This window comes from Macaca fascicularis, chromosome 9 (genome assembly GCF_037993035.2).
Source record: "Macaca fascicularis isolate 582-1 chromosome 9, T2T-MFA8v1.1".
Classification (NCBI taxonomy): Eukaryota; Metazoa; Chordata; class Mammalia; order Primates; family Cercopithecidae; genus Macaca; species Macaca fascicularis.
Window position 1 is genome coordinate 94,420,339 of NC_088383.1, and position 20,714 is coordinate 94,441,052.

Genomic DNA, 20,714 nt, shown 5'->3' on the forward strand with positions numbered 1-20,714 from the left:
CCCATTTCATCCCAAATGCCTCACACATACAAGATGCTTAGTGTTTAAAGCAGTTATGGCACAGACATCCATCATACTTCTGAGCCCTGGGGTAGGAAGGCAGAGCTCAGGCTTTGGAGTTGCACTATTCTGGTGTTAAACCCACCTCCATTCACAAGCTACGTGAAAGCATCAATTTCCTCATCTGTAAAATGGGAAGAAGAGTAGCCACTCACTGTGTAGTATCAAATGAGATAATCAAAAGTAAGTTTAACATAGTGCCTGGCCCAGCTGAACTGTGTTCAGCTGTTTATTATTTCTCATTCTTTTCATCCTCAACACCTGCATGCCTGTCTCTGTGGAGGCTCTACCTGGTGTTTCAAAAAACACTGCTATCCAGAAACACAGAGGAGATTTTCTTTCTGCTCCACAGATGTAAACGATGTATTTTCAATTCATTATCACTTTCTTAGGGGACTTTTTGGTCAAATGAATATAACAGGCAGAAAACTTCTGTAGTGCTCATTGGGTTCTTCATCAATTATGTGCATGACTTACTTCTTAGTTGTTCATGGCAGCACAAGTTACTACCAACTGCTGCCAGCCAAAAACAAACGAACGAACAACAATAATAAACAAACCACCATCACAGCATAGGAAATATAATACTAAATTTAGCTTTCCCTGAAATATATTTCCATTTGACTATTAAGAAAGTGCCCACATTCTTTAAAAATATAATAAACACAAAATAGTGCTTCATTTTGAAGATATGTTCTGTGCATATACATTTTTAAGAATGTATTTATCACAAATTTACAATATTTCAGAATTTCATCATATTATCCGGCCTAAATTGGATATACTTTTAAAGTTGAATGCAATTTCCATGCAAGAAAAAGAAGATGCATTGGTATTTTTAAATGTAGATTGGGGAAAATATCAAAGATCAGAAGAGTGACATAGTTAACAGAAATAGAAAATTTCATTTTAAAAAGAAAAATAAGTATGGTCTAGAGCCAGGTGTAGTACCTAGTAATGTGACATATATTAAAACTGGAAAGAAGCATCACAATGGGGAAAAAAAAACAACATATTAAACAGTACATTATAATATTTGCCATTTATTGAGCACATAGTACATGCCGGGAACAACATTAAACAGTTCATACAAATATCATTTGTTGCACATAACAAAGGGTGGCGATTTTATATCAGATTTATACCTGAGAATAGAGGTTAGGGAATGCACCCAAAGTCAGATATAGCTAGTGAGTTACAGTTCTGGAATTTGAACACAGATCTGGCTGTCCCTAAAGTCATGTTCTTTCCACAACAGTAAGCTGCTTATGTACTCTGCTCTCAGATTTAAATGCTATATTCATTAAAATGTAGAATAACCTTTGAGCAGTAAGTATTCACTTTTCTCTGTCCATCATTATGAAAATTATATTTACTTGTTAATAGAACCAGCACTAATAGAGTTATGGGTTTTCAATTGTAAAACAAATGTGAAAGGGTCACTTTGATTTTAAAATTATTAGAATTCCCATCCATAACTATGTCCTAGCCTGCTATATTGCTTTGTAATAATGTTGCCTGACAATAGAGAATTATTCAGTGCCAAGCTCATTCAGTGGCAAACTCATGTTGCCATGACAGTGTCATTTTATTTCTATTATTAAGGTGGTTTTACCTCTCTAAGAGAGTGTCTATAAATTCTGTTCTTGTGCACTCAAAACCTGCTACAGATAGAGACAAAATACTATGTGACCTAGTATTAATGTATATATTAATCCTTGACATTAGTATATGACATGTATTAATCTCTCCTTTTAGGAGAGATAGTAGAAATTTCTAACTTTTAAAGAAAGAATGTCAATGATAGAAGCTGACAACACTGATTTACCATGTATGTTGATATCTTTTATGGATCCAAGGACCATGGTAAAGCAAATACCATCTGAATTTAGAGATTTAATATTACATATTCAGGTAATACAAAGGTCTTAATAACTCCGTGTTGTTATTAAACGTATTTTTATCCATAGGTGATATGATACTGGTTTCACACAGAACATCTACCAAGTTAGCAGGCATTTCATGTCATAGTGGTTTAGAAGTAGGAAAAGGAAAGAGAGGAGAAAAATGTTATTGTTTAAAAACTGAACTTACTTTCATTTGTACTTTTTTACAGATCAGGGTATTTAATAATTTCTAATAGAATACATGACATTTCAGTAAAATATTGAACACAAGAGAATTTTATAAGTAGGATTATAATGCTCAATTTATTTAATTAAAAACTTTTACCAAATGCACATTACCTCTGAACATTCAGCACACTAGACTTGCTTTTTTATAATAAATAAATGTATATCTATCCACATAACAGTCCACATCCAACATGCAAATTGTCTTTAAAAATAAAATCTCACGTTTATCTAGTTCTGTGGCTCTATATTAGTTGATTTCAGTGTGACAGTTAATAAATACTTTAAAAAGCACGACTGCAAAAGTAGCTACTGTGTGGCAGATTAACAAGTATTTTTACAAAATTGCTAATGATTAATTAGTAATTACAATCAAAGCTATGCAGTTTAGTAGTTGCCTCTTTTTAAGCATTTTCAGATGTGTTAGAAATTCCTTTCAATGAAATAATAGAGCATGAAAAATATCCCAAAATATTTGCAAATATAGGTTTCTGTGCACTGACTCTGATATTCTTTGAACTTCATCACTGGAATCTTCATCATCGCTGTATCCCAAAGTGGCGTCACTGTCAGTATCTGAATAATCCATATGGGGAATTTACATTGGCTCTTCTCATTCTAAAGCAATTCTCTTGTGTCTCATGGCTATGAGAGAACTCTATGGTTCATTGATACCTCAGGGGAACAAACACAGAATGTATGAGGCCAAAGCAGAACATAGTTGATACAAAGTAACTGTCAGAGTAGGGGATCTCCCTTTTCAGCTCTGGAGCAATGTGACTGCTTTCAACAGAATCCCAGCACACTCTCAGTGCCAGCCTGCATGGAAACTGACACTACTCCAATTGCTTGTGAGTTTACAGCAATCCAGGGGTCAGAGCTCTTTACTCTCTGTCATGTGGAGCAGTTTAACGTCCCCAGTTAAGTTTAGTTAACGCAGCACAAAGCAAATTCTTTTCATCTCAAAATCAAAAGCAATCTTACTACAAGGGGTAGGACAATCAACATTGATAGGACATGGCAAGCATCAAAGAAGCACAAAAAATGAAATAAATTAATTATGAACAAGAATCGTAGAGTTAGTGGCAAATCTGACTGTGCTTTTTGAAAATTGGATCCCTTGGCAGGTAAGTGTGCTTTAAGAAAAAGTCCTATCAGGCCAATCACTAATTCCACTTTCCACTAAGTCCTGAAGCTATCCCAACATGATTTATACCTCCAACACTGTAATAAAACCCATAACCTAAGTGAACAATCAGCTAATACATGCAAATAATTATATACCTTCTAATCATGCTTGCACAGAGTAGTCAACCAATAAATGTTAGCGACAATCATGATCATGGTCATCATCATGATCATCATCACCTTAGGACCCTCTAACACTGGGAAGCATGTGACCCTTTTTTATATACTTTGTCTCTAGCAGTCCCCTTCCCTAAGTTTCTATATAAGAAATTAATCTCCCAATTATTTTCTAACATCACTTTCTCAATTTGTTTTGTTGACATTTTATCCCTAGTCCACAGATAATAGGTATTTTCCCAAAATTCTGTTTTGGGTTTTCTTTTTGCTAGCCCTGCTTTCTCTCATTGAGAAAACTCGCATAACACTATGACATCAACTATTAGTTTTACATGAATGACTTGCAAGTCTTCCTTTCTAACTTTTACCTCTCTCCTGCTATACACTCTTATCCAGAAGTCCCATTGTGACCTCCGATTCAAAACTAACTCATTTTCTCCTAACCTCAAAACCACTGTTTTCCTTGGGTTCCCTATCATGGTAAATGGCATCAGCATTATTGCACTCACCTAGGCTCAAAAGATTGGACTCATTTTTTGACTCTTCCCCATCTCTCTTGCGTATATTTGGTCATATTGGTTCTATCTGTGTCTATCTCTCATGTTCGTCCTCCCTTCACATTCCCACAAGTATGGATCTACTGGGGGCCACCACTCTCTCTGCCCTGCACCACTGCTCTGGCCTCCTAAATCATTCCCTCGCCTCTACTCTCTCCCTCTCCTAATCCTTATCTCACTCTGCCATGCATTTTCAAACGTAAATCTAGACATGTCAACTCTTTGCACAAGAGCTTTTAAAGAAAACAAGAAAAGTTTCAACGTTTTCATGTATAGTTAGAGGTCCTGAAACTATCTGATCTATCACCTTTCCAGGCACTATACTGACGACCCTCCACTGCACGTGTGACAGATAACTGTTTCCTCAAAATATGACCCCTGTAAATTCTGTCCATGCCTGTGCACATGCAGCTGACTCTTCTAAGAATCTTCTATTTCAGTTCATCCATAAAACTTCCATTATCCTTCAGTAGCATTTTTAAAGGATAAGAACAATTTTTACCCACAAGACATATTTCTACAGAGCTGTGTTTGGTGGCACACGCTTGTAATTCCAACTACCTGAAAGGCTGAGGTGGGAGGATCACTTGAACCCAAAAGACTGAGACCAGCCTGGGCAAAGTAGCAACACCCCACTTTTACAAAGAAAGAAAGAAAAATAAGTATTTTTGCATATTAATTACAAAAAAAAGGGGGGAAATAAAAAGTACCATAACACCATCTACCAGGAGATAACTAAGATTAACATCTTGGTGAATAGCCTTACAAACCCTTTATTCTTCTTATCCCTTTTTATTTATTAAACTAGAAAATCCACCTTTATTATGAAGTACTCATATGTCCCATGAATATAATAATAATAAACCAGCAATTATTTTAACAAATACTTGCCGAAGGCGAATATATTTTGAATGCCTGACCTTGCAGTCTACTGGGGACAGAAATCAAATTAGTACACAAACATACCCAGTAGCCCTCCCGTGCCCGACCACCACCTCCCCTCACCATTATCCACAGTTTCACTCAGTTACCCTAGGTTTCAGGTACCTGCAGTCAACTTCAGTTCAAAAATAGTAAATGGAAAATTCCAGAAACAAATCATACATTTTAAATTGCACACCATTCTAAGTAGCTTAATTAAGCCTTACTCTCTCCTGCTTCCTCACACCCTGGACTTGAATCCTGCCTTTGTCCAGTGTGTCCATGCTGTATATGCTCCCCACCCATTACTCACTTAGTAGCCATCTCAGTTATCAGATCAACTGTCACACTACTGTCCCAAAATGCAAGAGTAGTGATGCTGGCAATTCTGATATGCCAAAGAAAAGTCTTAAAGTGCTTCCTTCATGAAAGGTGAAAGTTATTGACTTGATAAGAAAGAAAAAAGGTCATGTGGTGAGGTTGCTAAGATCTATGATCAAAACATATCTTCTGTCTGTGAAATTGTGAGGAAGGAAAAATAAATTTGTGTTAGTTTTGCTGTTGCACTCAAACTGCAAAAGTTATGGCCACAGTGCATGATAAGTGCTTAGTTAAGACAGAAAAGGTATTACATTTGTGGGTGGAAAACACAAACAGGCAATTTTGGGCAATTGAGTTCCATACTTTCATCTGTTTCTGGTATCCACTGGAGGTCTTGGAATGTATTCCCTGAGGATAAGTGGGGGCTACTCTAATGGAAACACTCATCAAATAGCATGCAATCAGATAACTAATAGGGAGGATCTCATTCAGCAATTAGGACAGACAACTTTTTTAAGGACATTAGAAATTAAGACCCAAAGGTGGAGTTGGGGTACTCAAGATAAAGAGTCAGGAGAAATGTGTTACAGGAAGCATGCATAGTCATGTACCACATAATGACATTTTGGTCAACAAACAGACCACATACACAGCAGTAGTGCCATATGATTCTAATGGAGCTGATAGACTCCTTTCATCTAGTAATATCATAGCCCTAAACAAACTTACTGTGCTGCCAATTGTATACAAGTATAGCACATATGATTATGTACCTTGCATAGTACTTGATAATGATAATAAATGACTATGTTACTGGTTTAAGTATTTACTACATTATGCTTTTTATTATTTTAGAGTGTACTCTTACTTACTAAAAATAAATAAATACATAAAAGGCTTAACATAAAAGAGCCTCAGGCTAGTCTTTCAGGAGGTATTCCAGAAGAAGGCATTGTTATAGAAGATGACCACTCTGTGTGTGTTATTGCCCCTGAAGACCTTCCAGGTGGACAACATGTGGAGGTGGAAGACAGTGATATTGATGATCTCAACCCTGTGTAGAACTACACTACTGTGAATGTTTGTGTCTTCATTTTTAACAAAAAAAATTCGAAAAGTAAAAAATAAAATAAATTAAAAATGGAAAAAACCTTATAGAATATGTAAAGAAGAAACTATTTCTATAGAGCTGTATGAATTGTTTGTGTTTTAGGAATTATTAGAAAAGAAATTTAAAAGTTTATAAAGTAAAAAGATTACAATAAGCTAAAGTTAATTTATTACTGAAGAAAGAAAACTATTCTTATAAATTTGGTGTAGACTAAGTGTCCAGTGTTTCTAGTGTCTACAGTGGTGTACAGTAATGCCCTAGGTCTTCACATTCACTCATCACTCACTCATGACTCACACACAGCAACTTCTAGTCCTGCAAGCTTCATTCACTGTAAGTGCCCTATTTGGGTGTATCATTTTTAATCTTTCATGCTATATTTTTGCTTTACCTTTTCTATATTTAGATATATTTGGATGCACAAACACTACTGTGTTACAACTGCCTGCAGTATTCAGTACAGTCACATGCTGTACAGGTTTCTAGCCTAGGAGCAATAGGCTATACCATGGAGCCTAGGTATGTAGTAGGCTATACAACCTAGGTTTGTGTGAGTAGACTCTGTGATGCTAGCATAATGAAATTGCCTAAAGATGCATTTCTCAGAATGTGCCCCTGTCCTTAAATGGCACCATTTAAATTGCACACCATTCTAAGTAGCTTAATTAAGTCTTACTCTGTCCTGCTTCCTCACACCCTGGACTTGAATTCTCCCTTTGTCCAGTGTGTCCATGCTGTAGATGCTCCTCATCCATTAGCCACTTAGTAGCCATCTCAGTTATCATATCAACTGTCACAACATATACAACATATACAATAGCCTTGAAGTAGGAAAGAGCTTATGGTAACACAGACAAGCTTGGAATTCAGAGATTGAGTAAAAGAAAAGAAGGCAGAGACCGTAGAGGACAGAGAAGAAAACAGGGCCACATCATTCAGTGTCTGGAGGTAGTTCAAAGGATTTATTTATTTTTTTAATATTCACTAACTTTCTTTTCCTTTACCATGTTAACTAAAATCTCTAAAATTAGTTAGAGAGCTTAAACTCAAGTAGAGGAAACAGTTTATAGCCATGATAGAACGGAGTTTTAAGAAAACTGAATTAGTAATTTTGGAGTACCTATACTGATGGCCTTTTCACATATTGAAGTAAATGTTACTGTTACAGCCATTTATACGTTAAGGAATTCATATATTAAAGAACAACTTATTCTAAACAGAAAATATGATCTCTGTCCTTAAGAATCCTACAACGTAAGATAAAGGAGTAATGAAAAATGCATAAAAGTCAATGTATTATTAAGAATATATATCAACTTATGATAAACATAGACTTGAGTTTAAAGCAGATCCTCTTTCTGGAGTTTACCCAAGGCAGTCTATGGTTTCTTATCAATCATATGGACTCATGACATGACCTAAAAGAGACTGATTCTCTAGGCAGAAAAATTATAAGTGCCATCCAAAAAGCAACTCCAAGATTTATTCTTCCTGATCATGTGATTGGATATTTCCATTCATTATATTAATTCACTTCCCGAGAGACTGCATATCCTCTTTGATCTATATCCGTGGAAGAACACAATAACTAAATAGAGAATGATGAAGTTGGAAGAATTCAATTTTCAATTTTTTTTTCATTACTTCTGCTGGGTTGATAGCATAATGCATTTTTTATCTGACATACAAACTTCAAATTTCACTTTCTATAGCATTCTTCAGTGACAAAGAATGTAGACATTTATTAGATTGAGCCAAATAAAATTGTTGTTTGTGTAGGTTAAAAACAGCCAAATATTGACAATTTTCTATGGTTCAACCTAATATATGAATTAATGAAAGAAAGGGGCAGAAAAAGTAATTGCAGTGCGATATATATTGCTATCTTTTTCTGTTGTGTTTCCTTTGTGTTATTAGTGGAACTGAGATTCGACAGTAACCTGTACATCTTCCATATTCCATATTTGAATGAATTCTTTCCCCTAAATGTTAAAACATGACTGATGGCTTTTGTTCTTTCTATCTAGTCATTATAGATAATATTCTTTACCTTCCATTATAGCTGGCATAAGACATTCTGAAGAATTCTGAATCCTAGTTTCTTTCTTGTTAGGGTACAAACGGTATTTACTCTGTACCTTTGCTTCAAATATTAAACTCTTTGGCAGAGCCTTACAAATTTAAAGAATGTCACCCCATGGAGAATTTACAGATAGAAGGATGAGCTTATTGTTCTCTGTTATTTTATTAGTAGATTCCTCTTATATCTATTCTCCTTCTCCGAGCCATATTTTATGAAATAATCTGAATTAACATAAATCTGGTGGTTTTCAGACATTGATACATATAATTTTGTAAAGTAATAGGTGAAAGATAAGCTTGAATTTGAGTAGAAGATATAAATAGAATAATTATTCAACAGCTACATTATTGTTTGAATGTATCCACCAAAATTTATGTGCTGGAAACTTAATCACCAATGCAGCAGGGTTGACAAGAGGGACCAATAAGAGGTAATTAGGTCAGGAGGGCTTTGCCCTCATGAATGGATTAATGTCATTATCTCAGGAGTGAGTATGCTATTGAAAGTGTGAGTTTGTAATAAAAGTGTGTTTGGCTCCCTCTTGCACTCTCTTGCACATGTGCATGCGCTTTCTTGCCCTTCCATGTTTTGCCCTCCACCATGGAATGATGCATCAGGAAGACCCTCTCCAGATGTGAGTCCCTCAACCTTGGACTTCCCAGTATACTGATGTGTAACAAGTTAAACTCTGTTCTTCACAAATTCCCCAATTTCAGGTATTCTGTTATAGCTGCATAAAATAGCTTAAGATAGGAAATTGGTGCCAAGGAGTTGGGCTGTTGCTAAAACAAGTATCTGAAAATGTGGAAGCAGCTTTGGAATGGAGTAATGAATAAAGGCTGAAAGAATTTCAAGTGTCAGCCAAGGAAAAAAAATCTAGATTGCTGTGAACAGAGTATTAAGGGAAATTATGGTGAGGACTCAGAAGACAGGAGCTGTAGGGAGAGACTAAATCTTCTTAGAGATTACTTAATTGGTCATGATTAAAATGTTGGTAGAAATATGGTCAGTAAAGGCAATTCTGATGAAGTTTCAGATGGAAATGAGGAACAAGGAATTGGAAACTGGAGTACAGGCCAGCTTTATTATAAAGTGGCAGAGAACCTGGCTGAATTATGTCCACGCCCTAGGGCTTTATTAAATACGAAATTTAAGAGTGATGAACTAAAATATCTGGCAGAAGAGATAGCTAAGCAGCAAAGCATCTGAGATGCTACATGGTCTCTTTTAGCTGCTTACAGTAAAATTAGAGAGAAGAGAAATGATTTTAAGATGGAATTAATAATTAAAACAGAAGCAGAATAGAAAGATTTGGAAAACTCTCAGACTGACCATGTAAACAATAATAAAGCATGCTTGGGAGAGAATACTAATGGTGTGGCCAAGCAGCTGTTTGCTAAAAATAGTAATATGGATGGAAGGAAGACAGATCCTATTCATCAAGAATATGGGATAAAGATCAGCTAAGCATTTCAGATATGTTCAAGACTGCCTCTCTAATCACAGACCCAGAGCAGGACCTTGAAGGCAAGGTTTCCAGAGAGATGCCCTAAAGGCCTCAGGATTTGCTGTCCTATGCCACCTCCAGTGTAGAACACCTCTGTTCCTTCATCCCAATGCAGCACTCCTGGGTCACCCTGGGAGTAACTATGTCTCAAGTGGGCCCAGGTGCAGCTTGGGCTGCTTGGGCTGCCACTTTGGAGGGCAAAAGCAGTGGGCCTTAGCAGTGTCCACATATGAATAACTCTGAAAGTGCACACAGTTTGCAAGCTGTGAGGCCACGGTAGCCTCCACCAAGATTTCACAAGATGTCACGGACAGCTTGGGGCCCAGGCAGAAACTTGTCACAGAGGCACAATCAGCATAGAGAACCACTGCTAGCGCAATGCCTAGTGGAGCCATAGGAGTGGGGCTGCATCTGTGACACCATAACTGTAGAGCTGCCAGAGTGCAACATAAGCCTAGGAAAGTTTCAGGCACAGACTGACCAGGTGGACTAAAGCCAGTAAAGACACAGGGGCAGGGCTGCCTGAGGCCTGGGGAGCCCAACTGCTGTCCCAGTGTACACAGAAAATGGAACATGGAGCCAAAGAAGATTATTCTGAGGATTTAATGTTGTTTGCCCCACTGAGTTTTGGGCTTATGTGGGACCAGTTACCCCTTTCTTCTTGCCTATTTTTCCCTTTTTGAATGAAAATATCTATCTTATGCTTGTCCTACCATTGTATTTTGGAGGTAGATAACCTGTTTTGATTTCACAGGTTCACAGCTGGAGTGAATTTGTCTCAAGATGAATCATGCCTTGAGTCTCATCCATATCTGATTTAGATGACACTTTGGGATTTGGACTTTTGAGTTGATGCTGAACTACTTAAAACTCTGTGGGTTATTGGGATGGAATGAATGTATTTTGCATGTGAGAAGGATGTAAATTTGGAGAGTCAGGTACAGAATTTGATGGTTTGAATGTATCTCCCAAAGTTCATGTGTTGGCAGCTTAATCCCCAGTGCAAAAGTATTGAGTGGTGGGATCTTTAAGAGGTGATTTGGTCATGAGAGTTCTGCCCTCACGAATGAATTAATGTCCTTATCAAGGGAGTGAGTTTGTTATTGCCAGAGTTAGTTTGTTATACAAGCAAGTTCAGTGTGCTCTTTGTCTCTCTCTCTTTATCGCTCTCCCTCTTTCTCTCTCTCTCTCTGCCTCTGTCTCTCTCTCTCTCTGTCTCTGTCTCTCTCTTCCCCCCATCTCTCTATCTCTCTCTGTCTCTCTTCTCTCTCTCTCTCTTTCTCTCTCTCTCTCATGCCTGTGCTCTCTGCCTTTTCCACCTTCTGCCTTCTGCCATTGGATAAAACAGCAAAAAGGCTCTCGAAAGATATGGGGCCACAACCTTAGGCTTTTCAACTTCCAACTGTAAAAAATAAATTTCTGTTCTTTATAAATTACCCGGTCTGTGGTATTCACTTATAGTAGCACAAAGCAAATCAAGACAGGACAAGACAGGTTGTGTCATGGGTTATGAGTACTTTAGAGAATAAAGTAATGCATTAGTCTTTTCCTTTATTTTTCTCGGTACTCTTCATTCACTGGGCTGAAAAATATTTATTCATTTTTTTTCCTATTTTGAAAGTAGAGTAAGAGAAGGCATACTGGAATGACTGGATTGATATACTATTAAGCCTCAACTGATACACATTTAAAATAAATGTTAAGTTGCATGGTCACATATTTCAAAGGATTTTTCCCTAAAATACCTCAAAACTGGACTGCATTCTCTCATCAGAATTCCAGACAACATGTCAGGAGATTGCCTCCTTTTTATTATTGTATTGCCAACTTGGTATGTGACTTTGAGAAAGTGACTCATTCTCCATTTCATTTTTCACATGTGAAATGTTGATCAAAATCACAGCACTGCTCTACTCTGTAGTTTGTTAGGATTTTATGCATGTCAATACTTTTTAAAAGTTCTAATTATCATGGTCTTCAATGCTCTTGAGATGATTCATCTTGAATCCAAGGATATATCTTTAGATAGAATAGTAATTATAAGCTTGTAATTGTGATCTGTCTGAAAATGTAAGTAGTGTATCATGGAATGTGTAGATTTTCATAACAATAATTTACATAGTTGATTAAAATGTATTTTCACATAGAAATCAAACTATATTGTTTAAAAAACCAAATGTGCCACTAATCAGCTGCGTGACCTAGGGTCAGACACCTAAGTTCTCTGCCTATCAGTTTTCTTTTTTTGAAAAAATGAGGAAAATAATGGTATTTGATAGGGCTAATTTTGTGAAGTATAAGAAAGTAAATATATGAAAATAACCTGGATCACTGTCTGACATACTGAAGCCCTCAATAAACATTAGACAGTATTATTATTATTTCATTATTATTACATCATGTCTAATCCCAATAGATTCTTGTTCACTCTTATTTACTGTTTATAAACCATCATGAGTGTCACGCTGCTTCTATTAATTTTGAAAGTTTCTCAAGGATTAACAGTCATCTCTTCACAGTGAGTAAGACCCTATGTTGTCATAAAAAACATGCTTTCAAAGTGCAAGCAAGGATTTCAGATGACATTGGTGAAATTTTCTACTGGGGCTTAATCTTTAGTCTGAAACCTACAGAAAATAGCAAAAACTATTTCTTACTATAATACAGAATAGAATAACATCCATTTATTCATTCATGTAACAGAGTAGGGTTGCTAGATTTAGCAAATAAAAATACAGGGCAAGCAGTTTAATTTGAATTTCAGTTAAATAATGAGTACTTTTGTTTAGTATAAGTGTGCTCTATGTAGTTACACTAAACACGTATACATTGTTAATCTGTGTTAATTTAAATTTGCCCTAAAGCTACCTTCATATGTAATGAACTGTAACCTAACTTAATATGGAAACAAACTGCATTCTAACTGAAAGTACGTTTTTGTAACTAATAGCCAAATCTCAGCCAATCATAGCAGCAGAGCTTTCAGCCAATCACAGGCTGCAAATTGCCAAAACATGTCCAAATAAGGAAAAGGCAGTGCTGTAACCAATCAGGTTATTTCTGCATGGCACCTCTTTTTTTGCTGTCTATAAATACCTCCTGTCTATATTGCTGAGTGGAGCTCTCCAAGACTTTACTGGTTCAGGGTGCTGCCTGATTCATGAATCATTTCCTTGCTCAAATAAAGTCTGCTAAATTTAATTTGTCGAAAGTTTTTCTTTGAATATCCAAAATTCAAATTTAACCAGGTATCCTGTATTTTATCAGGCAACCCTAAAATAAAGTTTCTAAATATAGACCTTGAGCCAGATAGTCCAAGCTGCTGGGTATACAGAAGGGTAAAGGATAAAGTCATTGCCCTCAAAGAGTTTATCGTCTAGTTAGTAACACAGTTTTTGACAATTATAATGCAGTGTGATCAGAGTAGGCTAAAAGTGTGAGCAGAGTGACAACAAATCACATGGGAATATCCCAACCCTGACTGTGAGATGGAGTGAGGAAAGGGAATGGGTTGATAGTGGATCAGTGAAAGCCATGGGAAGAGGCGATGCCTTAGATAAGAACTGATGTGCATACAGAAGTTAATCAACAGAGAAAGTGAGATAGAGGAACAGCCTGTGAAATAAAATGGGACAGTATTGTGTATAGGGAATAGCAGGAAATTTATAATGGTTGAAGCTCTAGGGCCAAATAGTCAAGGAGAGAGAAATAAGGCTAGTATCTTTGGTACAGAAAAAGTTCTAAATGGCTTTATATCGACTACACAAATGTCTTTTAAAATTTCAGCAAATTGTTTTAACACATTGTTAAACCTATATAAAATCTCTAGAAGGGAGAAACAATGAATTTTTTAAAAAAGACAGGATTACCAGGAGACAATAGACAATGTATGGCCAATGTTGTTTGGGTCTATTATTTTGTTTTTTTTTTTTTTTTTTTTTTTTTTTTTGTCCTTACAGATTAAAGTGAATTGCTCGAAAAACCCCTAAATCCTTCTTAGATATTTGTAAAAAGCAAACTATTTAGATAAAGTTAATAGTAACAATATTAGTATTACCAATAAATCTTCCTTCCCTACCACCCAATTGCTCTCATCATTTATTCTATTCGATACACCCATGATATTTCCTGTGCATGACAGTAATGGACAGATATGAGTGAGACATTTTGAAAACTTCTTTCATGTTCTGGATCCTGCACTACTGACTGCATCTGCTTTCTATTTCCTTTACCATGCTCCATTCACAGCCGCTTCTCTACAAATGCTGAAGTGCTGGTGCACCATGTATTCCCATTACTATCATTAAATAATACTTAATTGAGCACCTACTCTATCGGGAGCACTGGGAAGGCAGGTAGCAAGAGGCATAAATTGTTACTTTAAGTTTATAGCTGATAATCAGGAAGCATATATGGTAGCAGAATAGGGTCATTTTGAAAATCTCTGGCACAATTGAGTTTTAAAAAAGTTTTAGCTTCATTGATGATTGGAAGTACCAACAATTATTGTGCACTTCTCTGTGCTAGGTATTTGCTACTTAAAAGTGAAAACTCATATATATATATATATATATATATATATATATGAGAGAGAGAGAGAGAGAGAGTCAGCAAATTAGGCCCAGGAGTCCAAATCAGCCTGTTCATACAAAGCTCTCAAGCCATAAATGATTTTCATATTTTTAAAAGATTGTTTGAAAGGAAAAAAAAAAGAATGAAAAGAACTAAAATATGTGAGAGACCATATGTGATATGTAAAGTCTAGAATATCTACTATCTGTCTCTTGACAGAAAAGTTTGTCTCCGCCTGAATAGACAAAGAAATTGAAGCTCAAAGAGATTCAAGGATCAGGCAGGAGTCACACAGCTAAAAAGTGGCAGATCTAGATTTGAACTTACATTTGTTCCCAACATCCACGTACCTTCCACCATGTTATCTCCCCAACCTTAGACATTTCTGTCTCTGATATTTCTGAGGCTGTGATCAAAGGGTGTTGTTCTACAGGTCGTGTTTGACTTCACCACCTAAACTGAGCAACAACATAGACATAAACTCACATTTACCTAACCCCAAGTCCATTATTATGCAAAAAATACTCCTCTACCACTCCCTTCTATTCTTGTGATTGTACGCTTCTGTATCTGAAGAAAGACGATCTAATCAAGCCCAAGAGTTTAATTAACATTTTCTCAGCAGTAACAAAAATAAAATCTATACTGAAACTAATTATGTAGCGATTTAACGATAACTTCTGCAGACTCTACACTACATTCACAGTAGCTCACAAGACAATGTTCAATAGATACAATTTGTAGTTTAGTAAAACATCACACCATTCGATAGATTTTTTTAAAAATCATATAGCACCTAACTTGCTAATTAAATGTCTTAACGAAACACTTAATAATCTTAATTAAGGTACCTAGTGATTTTAATTAAGTGCAGCTGTAGCATGAGGCTTACAATAATCATTTGCCATCTTTGCTCTTAATCACAAAATTGAGAAATCTCGTATTACTACCAAACAGTCATGGCTGTCTAGTATTGTGACGTGTAGAGCAGGGCACAGTCAGTCATATCACTTCATCAGATATCTGCTGCACTATTTTATTCAATCTGCCCCAAGATTGTAGGCTGATATTCTTTACGAACAAAGCAGCCAAATCTGCCTTCCTAATTCAAAATTCGTTTGAAAATCAGATATTTTCTTTCCCTTACCCTCCCTCTTTTCTTCCCTCCCTCCCTTCTGTTCTTTTGTTTATATATCCATTTATCCATTCATCCACTCATCCATCCATCCATTTACTGTGTCTAAAGTACGTAAGAAGCCATGTTAAGCAGTAAGACAGATACAATGATACATAATGAATAATTTTTACTCTCAAGAAATTTATAGTTTAATAAAAGCAATGTTAGAGATTAGCAACAAACTTTTATTTCATGCTAATGATAGATTGGTAACTATGAAAATTTTAGCAAACAATAAGTAATCTGTACTGAGTGATCACAATGTGCCAATTTCTGTAATAGGTATTTGCACATTCAAACTCTGAATCTTCAAAACAATCCTATCATTTTGTTACTATTATGCTTTCTCACTTTGACAGATACAGAAGCTTCAGTAAATAGAGGTTAAGCAATTTCCCCAAGGCCATAAAGCTGATGAGTGGCGCACAGCATGGATGCAAATTCAGGTAATCATACTCGAGGAACCACAAATCATACTTCTTGCAGCATAAATTATTGTATTTTATCCTCACAACAATCCTATAATGATACATTTTTAGTGTTTTCTCGGATGACCGTAGTCATAATTTCATAAGAATGTTTTTTGTACTCCAAGATTATTCAGGTGAGCCTTTGATAATCCTACTCTTTGCCAGTAGGCTCTTATGCTTACAGCTGCTTAGAGGTAAATGTCATGATCAACCTGGCCAATCACATTCTGTTTGGGGATAACTGGGAATCAGGGACACTTGTACTTAAGGACAAGTCAAAACCTGAGAGCTTTAGCTGAAAGCTCTCACAGGAATAGGAAAAGCAGAGAAAACAGGACTGGAACAAGAAAGAATGAGAGATGTTAACAGAAAAGCTGAGATGAGAGAAAGAATCCTATGCGTTTTGAATGGATTTACTGGTGCCCATTACAATTTTTGAGAGTTTCAAGATACCGTATGAACCTTGGGTCTATGAAATACCTCATTACCCATCTAATATGGTCCCTTTATGAGTCACACTAGATTGAATTGGGCTTTGTTATTTACAATCAAAGCACAACTATTACGTATATGCTACAGATGCCTATCTCCATTTTTCAGTTGGAGGAAATTGAAGCTCCATAAGTTTACGTAAGAATCACAAAATAATTATAATACAAGAGAGAAAAGTTATAAATTCCACAAGCTAAGCATTTATGAAGGGATCTGCAAAGAACATAAGCTGCATTCAGGTAGAAACCTTAGGAATGAATACATGAAAAAGGAGATATTGACCAGGTTTTAAAATATTGATAGAATCTGTTTGTAGTGATAGAAGGAAGATCATTTTAAACAGTGGGGGTAACCTGAATGATGGTGTGTGTTGAGAAGTTCACTTTTACTGGAATCAGGTTGGCTTGAGGGCATATGGAAGGCTCAGTCAGACATTAATGGTCTAGGGTCAGGCTTCAGCAGGCAGAGAATAGCAGGCTGTGATGTTAGAACATTTTCATCCTTTATTTAAAGGCACGCACTATCATAAGCTTTAAGAAGATCCCTCTGGTAATGTCAAGTAGTGTGTCTGGAATTGGTGGGTTCTTGGTCTCGCTGACTTCAGGAGTGAAGCCGCAGACCTTCGTGGTGAGTGTTACAGTTCATAAAAGCAGTACAGACCCAAACAGTGAGCAGCAGCAAGATTTATTGCAAAGAGAAAAATAACTATACTTTCACCCTGTGGAAGGGGACCCCCAAGCTGGTTGCCATGTTGGCTCCAGCGGCCTGCTTTTATTCCCTTATTTGGCCCCACCCACATCTTGCTGATTGGTCCATTTTACACAGTACTAATTGGTCCGTTTTGACAGAGTGCTGATTGGTGTGTTTACAAACCTTTAGCTAGACACAGAGTGCTGATTGGTGCATTTACAATCCTTTAGACAGAAAAGTTCTCCAAGTAACCTTCACGATTAGCTAACACAGAGTGCTGATTTGTGCGTTTACAAACCTTTAGCTAGACACAGAGAGCTGATTGGTGCATTTACAATCCTTTAACTAGACAGAAAAGTTCTCCAAGTCCCCACCCCACCCAGAAGCCCGGCCCGCTTCACCTCTCAGTAGTATGCGAGAAGAAGAAAGATATGGGAAGAGCACTTAGGAGTTCAATGAGATGATCAACAGAATCCAAATAAGTAACTCCTCAAGATTCATAATGTCTTCATTAAGCAAGTAAATTGTTTGCCTCAGTAGAATTTCCCACCAACAACCCTCCTCAAAGATATAAGCAGTGAACTCAAATAACACTGCACAAAGTGTCCCCAGGAAACTTCAGTGTGGAAACATTTCACCTTGATCCCCAAGAACAAACTATTTATATCTGGAGAAAGACTAAAATTAGATAGGAGTAAAGTATTCTCATTGACATACACAATCAAATCATATGTCACATTCTAACAACTCAAATTATATTTAAATTATCCGTTAGTGTCAAAGCAATAGAATGGTTAAAACACTAATAGCTATGATGTTTGCTAAGAGATTTTAATAAGAATAGAGAAACATCACAATATGTACTATCTTTTGTTATCTACAAATCCTATAATACTGAGTAAAACTGTCAACAAAGGCTGTCATTACATGGCCAAGGGAGCAAAATTGTTAAAATGAAGTGTTAGTATAATAGCTGACATTTTTGTGTATTTAGTATGTGCTAGGCACTGTGCCATGTGCTCTACATAGATCGTTTAATTTAAAGAAGATGTATGTGAAATTGCTTCTCCAAAATACTTTCCCTACCACTGTTTTTCCACTTCCATCTGCAACTTTCTATCTTGTGTGATGGAAAGTGTGTGGGCAGAGGACTCCAACATACTCGGTTCTGGATCCTTTTTGTTAAGTAAGATAAATAAATTATTTGATCTCACTGTGCCTAGATTTACTTATCTGTAAAAATGTAAAAATCTATAATGTCTACATTGCAGGGTGATAAGGTTCAATGAGATAATCTAATGGAGACCTCTGGGAAATGTCTCGTATTTGGCATTGGTGAACATTTCTTGGCCATGGTTAGTTAGGTACTTTCTCAGTCCAATGGATACATTTCTACTTGGGCACCTTCCTTTATTAGATAATTTACCCTTCCCAAGAGGATGGCCATTCTACCTAGCCCTGGAACATGCAGTTCTGCCCGCAGTTGGTCACACAAAGTAGCAACACGGCAGCTATGACTATGATAGTCGAATGATTGTAAAATAGTACCAACTATGTGAATAATCTATTGAGCAATCAAGCTGTTTGTGCTTTACGGATGCTATGCTGCATGCAACTAAACACTTCTCTCTCTGCACTGTTTGCTGGGAAGCATAGCTCTAAACTATGGCTCAGCTCTAAAAAGCAAACTGGATCTCCCAGAAAAGAGTGTGGTATTGGTCTCATTCTCTTTTCCTATGGCCCCTCCCTGCCTCTGCACAATATGCCTCAATTTCTCAGCATATTTTTCCGAGGGTACCGATCTTTCTTCCTCCCTCCTCCATATTTCTAAAAACAAAGGCACAAAAAAAATATGTGATGGGCATGTTCTCAATAGATTACAAAAAGAGATCTGCATGTGCATCCTCAACCTAGAATCAAGTCTTCTAAAGAATGTTGTGGCACCTTCCCAATGAGCACCTGGTGCATCATGACCTTGACCTTTGCACTGTTACAATTACTTTACGATGCCAAGGCTCACAGCTCGGGAATTGAGAAGTGGGAAGTGGTAGGGTACAAGACATGAGCAGGGAAGTTAAGGGACCACCATCCAAAGTCAAGTGAAGCTCTTTGACACTGCTGTATATGACCTATATAAGGCAGTGATATTATTATGATTGTTGTTGTTATTGTTTTTAACACATAAAGTCATTTTTTGGATAAGACTTTTATTTTATTTTTTTTTATTTTTTCTTGAGATGGAGTCTGGCTCTGTCGCCCAGGCTGGAGTGCAGTGGCGGGATGTCGACTCACTGCGACCTCCAGCTCCCGAGTTCAAGCTATTCTCCTGCATCAGCCTCCTGAGTAGCTGAGATTACAGGCACATGCAACCACACCCGGCTAATTTTTGTATTTTTAGTAGAGATGGGGTTTCACTATGTTGGCCAGGCTGGTCTTGAACTCCTGGCCTCAGGTGATATTTTCACCTCGGCCTCCCAAAGTGTTGGGATTGCAGGCATGAGCCACCACACCTGGCCAAACATTTTACATCTAAATAAATGGTGGGTATTTATTAATTTTTTTTCTTTGATCAGTTAAGAGAGGTCAAACCCTGTATTTTCCTAACCAAGAAAATAAGCATGAAGAAATAAGCTAGTTTTATCCCTTTCATTCCTAGAAGCTGCGTGTGTTCTTTTAGAAAAATGCTGGTGAAGTAGGGGGAAGAAAGTATATCCAAATTTTATGTTTCAGAAAATAATGTGGTTTCAGGAATCTGCCTAGTATATTTCTAAATGACATTCTTGGTTATGTTCCCAGCCTCTCCCCCTGAGACCTGTGATGACTTTCAGAGTATAAGGTGACGCCAAGAAATACTTGTTGAAGACTGGTCGCAGTGGCTCACACCTGTAATCCCAGCATTTGGGAGGCGGAGGCGGGTGGATAATGAAGTCAGGAGTTCAAGACCAGCCTGGCCAATACGGTGAAACCCCAGTATCTACTAAAAATATAAAAATTAGCTGGGTGTGGTGGCTCTCCGCTATAGTCCCAGCTACTCGGGAGGCTGAGGCAGGAGAATCACTTGAACCTGGGAGGCAGAGGTTGCAGTGAGCTGAGATTGTGCCACTGCACTCCAGTTTGGGTGACAGAGTGAGATGTCATCTCAAAAAAAAAAAAAAGAAAACAACAAAAAACAAAAAACAAAACAAAACAAAAGGAATACTTGTTCTCCCAGGTTAATAAAAATTCTACTTTAGACACCTTTAGTATCATTGCAATAGCTATCTAACAAAGAAGAGGAAAATTTTGTTAATAGATTATGCACATTTTCAAAGGACAG

The 20,714-nt window shown here is 36.9% G+C and overlaps 1 protein-coding gene across 3 annotated transcripts in view; it reads right to left on the minus strand.

The window, feature by feature from the left end:
• Nucleotides 1–20,714, minus strand: part of PRKG1 (protein kinase cGMP-dependent 1) — a 1,337,040-nt gene that overhangs the window by 161,138 nt on the left and 1,155,188 nt on the right. The window contains exon 1 of one of the 3 annotated variants that reach the window (XM_015456924.4): nt 2,696–2,893. The exons of the other annotated variants lie outside the window; for them this stretch is intronic. Within the exon in view, the coding sequence (XP_015312410.1) occupies nt 2,696–2,781 (86 nt within the window). The 5' untranslated portion in view covers nt 2,782–2,893. Of the gene's footprint in view, nt 1–2,695; nt 2,894–20,714 lie in introns of those variants that run through there. 3 annotated transcript variants of the gene reach the window in all.